Here is a 10,421-nt window from a genome sequence, read left to right as displayed (position 1 = left end):
ACGTTACCACCCCATCAAATCCCTCCCCCAAACACTCAACGCTCAACACCCACTTCCCAAGGGCCATCCACAATCCCCAACCCTAAGCTTCTCCCTCCCCTTCCATCCCTATTCCCTCTTACTCCCACCTCAATCCTCATCCCCACACCCTCTAGACCACCCCCGGAGCCCATCATCCATCCATATAAAGATCTCCCAATCATCTCCATCCCATCGCCAAGAAATTCAATATCCAATATCTATCATCTACTCCCCTACCCCTCTCGATGCCAAATATCAGACAAGCAAAACCTACCTCAACCTCTCTACCTATTACACCCCATCCATATCCCATCCAATTTCACCCCCCAAAAACCATACCCCCATCCCTCCATTTCCACATCCATTAATTTCTCGTACATCACGAGATGAGCGGTTACCGTGTATACCCGTGTACAGATGTACATATATCCTAACAATCAGTCATCATAAAAACATTAGAATCCCTTCCCCTAGTGCATAGTACAAGTAGGTTATAACTAAACAACCATCCCAAATCCCCCAAAATCTCAAACCTCTAAGGTTACAGCAACCCCATTCATCCATATTCATCCATCCATAATACTCACTCAACACCAAGTAACTACCTAACAGCAACATCCCAAAACCTCCAAACCACCCCACGTGATCGTCCAGGAAAAAAAAAAGCCTATAACGTGAAACTCACGTTCTCGCTTCCAATCCCAACTGAATAAATCCGAAGTGCGTGCTGGGTGAGAGTCCGTCCGTCCTCAACCCTTATCGATAGATAACCAACCAAAAAATAACGGATCCCTTCAACAACCACACCACCCCCCCGAAACACCAAGTGAAAATTTTTCACCCGAGATATCCCGAAAGAAAAAAGGTAAACAGATCAACACATACATAGGTACATACATACATACATACGTACCTACTGGCGGTTGGGAAATCCCCCAGCCGCGGCCCCAGATACTCCAAGACCCGAGTCTAAGTTCTAGATTAATAAATCGCAACATGCATAGCACAGGCAAAAGAGGAATAGGTATAACATTCTTCATTGATAGTTTACAGGAACTACCCTTGAGAAAGGCCATTCGTCATCTGTCTGTATGTTCGTCTAATCTAGAAATTCTATGCTCTAATATAATGAGGAGAGAGGAAATCCGTCTATAAGAAGCATCGATTTTTCTATATCATCGATCCAAACCATCTATATGCAACTGCATGCAATGCCCGTGATGTAACAATGCACCGTTGATCTATACCACCACCTTCATTCCCCATCTCCATCCACCATATTTATACACACCCCTTCCCCATTTCATCAAGACATGACGACATATTTACAAGAACTTGGCCATCATAGCAACCATGAGATCGAAAAGACCGATGGCCTCGACGAAAGCGAAACCCAAAATGGCGTAAGAGAAGAGTTGACCACGCATGCTTGGGTTACGGGCAACGGCTTGCAAGAGAGCAGCGAAGACGAGACCGATACCAACACCGGCACCAGCAAGACCGATAGCTGCACCTCCCATACCGAGGTTTTGGGAAGCTTGAACGAGAGCGTTGGCCATTTCAGAGGAGTATGGGCGGGCGGAGATTTGGGTGGTCTTGGAGAGGATTTGGCTGGTTTTGTTTGACGCTTGACGGCTTGGAAAGCAGTCTTGGAGGACTTGCTCATGGCTGTGTGGGGAAGAAAAATTTGTTAGCGAGGTGTTCTTTATCCATTGAATTTTGACGATAGGTATGTGATGAAGACGATGATAGATGTATCGAATCGTAATACAATTGAAGCTATATCGATAGCTATTGAAGCTTGACGAAACCTCAATTGATAATTGACAACATGAAGGCATTAAAAGCTTAAAGCTTACCAGTGAAGGTACGTTGAGCACCAAGGTTGGATCGAACCATTGGGCGGGCAACCTTTGCGGAGGCAGATCCCATGAGGGAAGCCATCTTAGGAGCAACACGAGCGGCCATTGTATTGATGTGTATGAAGTAACTCAAAAATGAGGTTTTTGGAGATAGGTGTATGAGTGGAGATGGAAGACTTCGAGTGTTGACAAGCAAAAGAAGTTTTGTGACTTGGTGTGAGAGTGGGAAAGAATGGGAAGGGCGGAAGGAGAATCAAGAAAAAATGAGCTAAGGACACCTTTTCTGATCTAGCTCCGTTCGAAAGTCGGTGTCAACTAATTGTTCCTGAATATTCAGGAAATTCGCAATCATAAAGAGTGAATATGGATCGTGCCGTCACTAATCTTCAAAATTTTAATAGTAATATGTGGGTCAGGCCGCTTGATTTATGATATCCTCCTATCAGAATTGGTGTAACATCACCATGACTGAAATGCAAGGCTGAGAGATTTATCTCGTCCGATATCAACAACGGCGCTACGTGGTAAAAGGGTATAAAAAGAAAGAAAGTGGATTCCGAGCAAGATATCTTCAAGAGAAAATACCGGAATGGTGGGGATATTACAAAAAACAACCATTCTCGGATTGAAATTGGATATTTAATTTCCACTTGGGTAGAGGGGCCCGGATAGAGAGTGCATCGTAGACTTTAAACTTTCGCAACTAATCGAGCTGATCTTATCAAACCGTTGAATGATCAATCTCACATAAGAGTTTTATACTTACTTACACGACAAGTCTAACAAGAAAAAGTAAGAACATTTTATGAAGAAAACAATTAAACTCAATTCACTTGAATCGGTTCTTGCTAATTCCTGTACTGCCTAACCACCCGATGTTATTCTTTGCCTCTCTCTCTCTCGGGATTCCTGGGCATTGGGTGTGTGTCGTCAATACTTTTTTGACTGACGTTGAGTTTTCATCCCTGCTCACAAAACTTGTCACACAGTAGAATCTTACCCGAGACTTTTTACGCCAGCTATCATGCGCCATAAGTTCATCACCAAAAAATGCCACGAGTCATTTTGCACAATTGAAATCCCACTTTTTATAAGAGCAGATAAATCACAAGAAAGGTCGAATTAGGAAATCGATCTTGATGATGGATCATGAATTGACCAGTAGAAAGCGTCCTTCCAGCCCATGATTTTCGATTTGTTTGGATGGAATTGTTGCGTTGGTTGTTGTCTTGGCCCCTGAATCCCGTCGGAAGATTTCGGATTTTTTTCTGGAGGCAGTAAGACAGTTTGGTAAGATTTATATGTGAATTTGATGTGGCTTTCCATTTCTCTGTAATTTCATATTAGCCATGTCAGAATATAGCATTCCTTTGACTACCTATATACTACGATATAGATTAGGGATTCTTAAGCTGGAACAGTAATGAACTTTGAGATTCGGAACAATTCTGCCCACTTTCAATCATTTCATCAATAAGAAAAGTGTAAAATTTCAGCAGTGGGGGAGGCTTCTTCGTGGGGGTAAACCCAATTTTTAAGATCCTGAATGGATCTAGCTGCTAGCAGGGTAGTTGAAGAGTCTGATAAGGCTTGTACCACTAGAATATTAAGCAAGTGTCCGCCACTGAGAGGGCACTACTTATTGAAACCAGGACCCAGAAGAAATCGTTTCCCGTGCTTATTTTCGGAAAATGAAGAAAAGGCATACTGCATAACGATTTCTTCACGTGTATACAAGTACATGCCCACTCGATTAGATATCGCCGTCAAGACCGGTTCTTGCTCTGTATTTGTGAATCACGAAACATAAACGAAGATCGATTGAGTGATTCGATAGGGAGGATGTGGATTATTTGACTGGACTATCGAACTGGTGTGATTGCTAGAAAATTGTCTGCCGAGCGCTGCGGGCAAGGCCTGGGATCGATATATTTTATAGGGTCTTTCGCTTTCATAGGGATAGATTCCGGGTTCCGTTTCTGCCGATCGACATTCCATCATCAATAACGAGGACAACCTGCGGTCCCTTCAAGAACATACATTGTCGCATATATTAGCTTTCGAAAACAAAACAAGAGAGAGGAAGAAGATGATGCTTTGACTTACAGGTTCCTGAACGACAACATCTATTCAAAATTCATCACGACGATGAGTTTCTTTAATGGTAGGTGCCCGTGAAGGTCTATCGTACTTCGATCGGAGTTCGTATTCATACTCGAGGTTCATTCTTAACATTGAAATGAAATGAATTGTATGGGCAAAGATTCCATGGCATAGTATACCATTTTTCGGGATAGATTTCAGTTGCATGTACTTGCAATACTTACCTAGATATGAAATCAAACGACCCGGCCAACTCTTCGACTTCGACTACTGCGGTGGAAGTTTCAATGGGGGTGGATGTGACGCAAGTGTTTCGAGATGTTGAAATATTCTTTCAAGAGGCGATTCCGAATATAGATTCTCACAAACCGCTCGACGTTTTCATGATGGATGGAGGGAAATGAGAAGTTGAGGTTTGAAATTGATGTTTCTCTTCTCATTCCCCCCTTGCCTTACCCCATGCATGTTACATCGCATATGAGACGACTTTCGTGCGGGGTAATCCATTTCGAGTAACCACATCACGTGGGACGACGTGGCCTGGGTAAAGTCGTAGTTCCCCCTTCCTCCTTCCCCCTAGGAGTTACGGAGACCACAAATTCAATCTTGGCGGCAATGCTTTGCTATCGCAGTTTCTGTCTTTGATATCTATCAAGATTCATGGAAATCCGACAAAAATGATAGAGTTAGACCCCCTCTCGAAGAATTGAAGTGTGGTTATGCCGATAGGAGAGACTGAATCTCCAAAGACTCGATCAAGTAAGCACAAACTTTTGCGCACCGGGAAATGTGAGTTTGACGTTTAAATGCGGAGAGGGTATGTCAAGTATCCCATCATTTGTTTCATTGCACGGATTTCCTTTGGTTCATGAAAGTTTTCAACGTCGAGAATCACTTCTCGACCACTTTCGTATTGCTTGGCGTAAGACTTGGTCTTGACCATTGATTTATCACGGTGCTTGAATCCTCCTGTCTAATTTGAAGTGGAATCTGGGGCCGCGATGGGTATTGTGGAGTTTCTGCAGGCGATGCATATTCCACTGCGGGCTGACAACGAATCAAGTCGGATTAATCAAAGTCAAAATCCCGAAAGGTTTCGAGCCTCAAGAAGCAGCACGAACGAATGCACAATGCAGAAGAGAGAAACAACCTGTGAGGTAGCGGGGTGGACCATAAAGTCCTCAAACAATGCGCTATCCTTGGATTCACACCATTTGCGTCCTTATTTCATCAAGCCCCGTAACGTCCTCCAATACCGGTACTCCGCCAAACCTTTGAATGAATCGCACCTACAGGATACGATTCGCAAACTGTGGTTTGAGTGATTGGGTTGGGGATCCAATATATGATTGCTGTACCTTCATCATCGAAGTTGAGAATGTTGATTCTGGGCAGTCTGGAACCACACAAGCGACCTATGCAATTTTCAACTTCTCACGTTCCCCCGGATGATCAAAATGAAAGCTGAGAAAACATCGATTTTACCCGCCGTTAGTCGCTCCGCTTCGCGTTTCGTTTCTCATGACATCCATCGCCGCCATATTCGATTCGGCACAGCCACAAATATTCACTTCCTCCTCATCAAACAAAAAAGAATACAATATAGTTTCTGATACAACCGCTCCTTGAAAACACTACCAAGTTCAAGTTCATGGTCTAGTGGTCAAATACGTGCTTCGCGAAATTCATGAGAATGATTTCGTTAACAAATTCTCTAGTTCAATCCCTGGAGGTCGACCACTAAGACGCGTACAATGCTCTCAAGAACCATGGGTCATTAGGGGAGAAAAAGGATAGGTATACTTGTAGACCGTAAACCTTCCCCCAATTACTAACCCTTTAAAAGCTATAGGTAGGACGACTTGTGTAGCGGTGATCCCCACTGTGGTGCAGTAAGCTGGCGCAGGCCTGCTACGGGTTGATCCTCGTGAATAGTGGTCAATTTGGGATATGTGGTGGAAAAGTGAGTATATCCGCCCCTAGTCCTTAACACTGACCATGGACCTGAACTTGACATCTTTTTTTGCTTTTTTTGCCTTTTTTTCTCTCCTTTTTTCTTGCTTCCAGGCGCATATATGCATACATACATATATATACACATCATCCCAGCCTCTGCTCGAAGTATCGCAGGATATCTTTCTCGATATCCCGCTCTATATCTGAGAGTATGATTCGCTGCCCGCATTCAATTGTTAAAGTGGATACCTCCATCTCAAATATGAAATTCACTCAATAACTTGTCTTCATTTTCAAACATTTTGTACGTGCTCGCAAGTGATGAGTCCGTTTTGTTGACATCATAAAATACCTTCTACAGCAGCGAAATTTCGATTAATCTCGACTTTTCAAACAACAATTCTCCGCAGTCTCTCAGGTTTGAGCGCACGGAATTTCACGAAATTTGTGGACTCTTCCGATATGCTGTCATAATTTGCTGAAACATTTATGCTCATGTCACCTACTATCGTCTGATCTTGACCTCCAATTCATCTCAAGCCTGCCTCAACATACAAGTTTGCGATTCTGTTTCGCAGATGAAAATTGGTTATTCGTTTCATCTTGAATCTGAATCTTCCGATAACCTGGTATTTTCTACATTCATTTGAAGTCATCAGTCTTCTTCTTTTCTGTGTAACTTATAACCTCTGCATTTATACAAGTAATGAGCAAGCATAATCAACAATAATCGTTAGGTATTGAACATCCCATATTTTATACAAGAATTCATACTTCTATAAATAGTTTCAAACTCTACATCTAGTTAGATGGAAATCATAAATCAGGGTCGGATGTTTAGATTAGCGAGAGAGGGTCAAACATCACTGAGGGGCTATATAATTTTGAAGGCATAAGCTTTAATATATCGGATGCATCTACCACATACTTCAATGCTCAGTGACATTCCAATTCATTTAATTGATTGTTCTGGGTTGTTCTATTTTCTGGTCATCAAAATGACGATCTGTTCCTCTGTTCGTAGTGTAATGTACATTTTTAAAAAGAATGATTGAGGATAGGTAGTGGTATCAATAACCTTCTAAACTCTATCCCCTGATGTACATATATTCATCATTCAACGTCCGGCGTTACCTTCCTATCCGTGTGAAATGCATTCTTCCATATAAAATCCCCATGCGCCGTATCGTCAATTCCCGCTTGCTAAAGTGATGTTGAAGAACAAATGAGAGATTTTCTTTGCGTTGTATCGTGAGAGTAAAAGTCGAGAGAAAAAAAATCTAGAATTTTTGATGAAAAGCGCTTCTAGCAACTTTACTCCTCAATCTCTTTCCAAAAATATACATGGGAATCGCAAATGCTGATACGGCAAGATTGGCAATCGCCACAGTGGTAAAAACACTCTTCGCACCACTTGCTTCAAACCATCCGTTCACAAAATCACTCATAACCAGCGACAAAACCGCCTTGATAAAATTCATCGTAACGAACGCTTGTGGTGCCAAGCGATTGTGACAATCCATAACGTATGTAAACATACTACTCGTCGCAAACGGAACTGCGAAGGTCTGGACGCCCAGAAAGGCAATGGGGATGTAGATGGATGCGCCTGCTGCGACGGAATATCCAAAGCCGATATATGCGACGGTGGAAAGCGAAGCCGCAACGAACATGAGCACGAGACGGAATTCGGGTTCGTAGATACCGTTGTTGTGGCGGGTCATCCATTGGACGACGAAATCGGCGCAGTATCCGGATACTAGGGTGCCGACGAGTCCGACGCCGAAGAGAGGAAGATTGGTAAGGCCGATGGCGGAAGTGGAGAGGTTGTATGGGGGCGCGCTGAAGATGGTGTCTTGGAGTAAGGCAATGAGGGTTAGGCCGGCGGCGTAGAATGAATAGGTAAAGGCGCTGAATATGACGGCGGGGAAAGTAACGAGCGGGATGGGTTTGGCGGCGAGTGCCCAGAAACTAGCTTGCGAGATGCGACCGTTGAAGATGGAGAGACGTTCCCCGAAGGATTTCTTCATGTCTGGTAGGACGATTTCGTAGACTCGGCCTTCGGTTTTGTCGACGATGAGTTGGGTAGGAGGATCGGTTTGGGGAACGTAGAGGGTTTCGGGTACGAGGAAATACATGGCGGGGATAATCATGGCGTAGATGCAAGCGCAGATTCCAAAGGTGAATTTGAATCCTAAGGATTGGATGATGAAGCTTGCGATGAGTTGGCTGCAGGTAATTAGTATTTGGAAGCGGAATGTTTATGTTAACATTGCGGACTAAACATACCCAAGCTTAACACCACCCATAACGAACAAATTCCACACACTCAACATCTTACCCTTCTCATGGACAAAGAAGATCTCTGAAACCGTTGCGCTGACGAGTGTCTCTAAGGGAGAAGCACAGAAACCTTGAACTGCTCGCATTATGGAAAGCGACATGAAACTGTTGGAAAAGAAACCCCAGATATTGGTGGCCAACAATCCAATAGTAGACACAATGAAAACTGGACGTTTTCCCCATACGGCTGCTGCTGCGGCAGTGAAGAATGTACCGGAACCAGTTGTAAGTTGCATGATTCCGACAATGTTGAAAGAGACTTGATCTGTGGTGACATTGAAAGCTGTTGCTATATCTTCGGAACCGGTGGTAATCATTGGACCGAGACTACAAAGTGGTATTAGATTGGGCTATATATCTAACGGGGGTAGATAGTACATACGAGACAGTGACACCTGCAGTCAAGGCTAAGATGAGAAGAATGGCCATTTTTGTAGCAGTAGTCCTAACAACATGTTAGTGGAAAGACTTTTTGGTAATAGTAACATGCAAACATACCAATTGAGAGGATCATTAGGACTTTCAGAAGGTTGAGGGTTGAGAACAATCTCACCCCTCTTCTTTGGCTCAACGTAATCCCAATTCGCTTCTTTTGCTAATAGAAAGTCAGTAAGTTCGGCTAGTTCTACAAAGATTGAATACACTCACATGAACCATCAGCTCCCGCAGTATTTTCACCAAGATTTACGGTTCCAGGAATATTTGGATACCTTGGATCCTGAAGAACGCCCCATCCAACCATTTTGAATATACAACAGATAAATTTCCTTGAAAAATAAAATAAACGGAAGTAAAGTATCAAACTTTAATCGAATCAATCAAATGATTCCAAGTTTACACAGCAAACGATAAAAAAACAATAAAGAGAACGTAATTCTAAGGAATCGAAGAAAAGTCTTAACGGACTCGCCAGCGATGTGCCGAAGATGTATTGAGAAGAGAAAAGGAGGTAGGTAGGAAAGAAGATTGATGAATGTACGGTGAGAAGAAAAAGGTTTCCATCACTGCACAATCGATCAATACTTAACAGAAGGGGAAAAAGTGGAAATAACTCCCCAAATAAATACCCTTTGCTGTATACCATGTGCCTTGCTCCAAGCTTCTCACATCAATATTCATATAGATGCAATGATCCACAAGTTTCAGGCTGAGATTGATAGCTGGGCTACATCCAGAGCGACGATAGCGGAGCCGCGGCGTCCCCATTTATACGGGATGTGGATTTGGTGGACTCGTCCATTCAATTGGGGGTTCTCAGAATAGTAATCGAAAAATGTTAGTCCTAGTGGTTGTCAAAAGAAACGGTTATCATGAGAAAAACGTCGAAGCTACTAGGGTCATTGCATGATACTCATTACTTGTAGCATCACATGTCGTCTGAAGTGAAGAAAACCCGCAAGGAATTATCTGCTTGAAGATTTTCAGAATAAGAAAATACAAGTTAAGAAGAAAGATGCTATATTTTTGACAATTTTTGTTTGGGAGACGTGGATCCCAGGTTTGAAGTAATGGAAAGTGCAATTGCTGACTAGGCGATGGTGTTTGAAATGATAAGTTGACAGCTTGGCGGTGATTTGAAAACAAAGTACTTGTAAGCTTCCTAGGCTTGTAGATTAGATTGAGCCAGTCGGCTTCGAGTAATTAAGGAATAGAGACGAAAGGATATCCCCATTTAGTACTACAAGAGACCCATGTTTCAGAAGTCAATGCATTTTTTTCGAGTACTTGCTCGGTAGGTATCTATTTTCAAGGTATGCACAGACATCACACCGACTTTGGTAAAGTAGATAAGAAATGAGCATTCGAGAACTCATTGGTATCGTCAAAAGGGATTGGGCAACGTTAAATTGAAGGATTTTAGGTTCAAAAGGAAATCTTAAGTGAAAAATCTCAAAATAAGAACCCAAGGTAAAATATAAAAGCAAAAATTCAAAGCAAGAACCCAACGAAAGGACTCGAAACCAGAGACATCAGAAGTGAAGGTATTTTATGAATGATATCTATTCAACGAATTTATTGAAGAATTAGCATCGAATGGATCCAAATCTACCCCAGCAGACCCATTAGTATAAATGAAATAATATGTACAGGGCAAACATAAACTATTTCAGCAGCAAGGAGTACAAGAAGTAAAGT

At 42.6% G+C, this 10,421-nt stretch overlaps 2 protein-coding genes across 2 annotated transcripts; both read right to left on the bottom strand.

Moving 5' to 3' along the window:
• Window positions 1-1,346: 1,346 nt before the first annotated feature.
• Window positions 1,347-1,989, bottom strand: EAF02_006972 (uncharacterized protein; the record flags this gene model as incomplete). The annotated part of the gene is made up of 2 exons (XM_038903020.1): window positions 1,347-1,648; window positions 1,881-1,989. 2 exons carry the CDS (start codon window positions 1,987-1,989, stop codon window positions 1,347-1,349), a joined length of 411 nt encoding a protein of 136 aa, XP_038757341.1.
• A 5,233-nt stretch (window positions 1,990-7,222) lies between these two features.
• Window positions 7,223-9,027, bottom strand: EAF02_006971 (uncharacterized protein; the record flags this gene model as incomplete). The annotated part of the gene is made up of 5 exons (XM_038903019.1): window positions 7,223-8,171; window positions 8,232-8,612; window positions 8,668-8,730; window positions 8,784-8,880; window positions 8,934-9,027. The coding sequence occupies 5 exons, from the start codon at window positions 9,025-9,027 to the stop codon at window positions 7,223-7,225; spliced, it is 1,584 nt and encodes a 527-aa protein (XP_038757340.1).
• Window positions 9,028-10,421: the final 1,394 nt, after the last annotated feature.

This window comes from Botrytis sinoallii, assembly GCF_014898435.1.
Source record: "Botrytis sinoallii strain Bc 23 chromosome Unknown BSIN_011, whole genome shotgun sequence".
NCBI classification, from domain to species: Eukaryota; Fungi; Ascomycota; class Leotiomycetes; order Helotiales; family Sclerotiniaceae; genus Botrytis; species Botrytis sinoallii.
The sequence above is the reverse complement of the archived record's forward strand: the minus strand, read 5'-3'. Positions and strand labels throughout refer to the sequence as shown.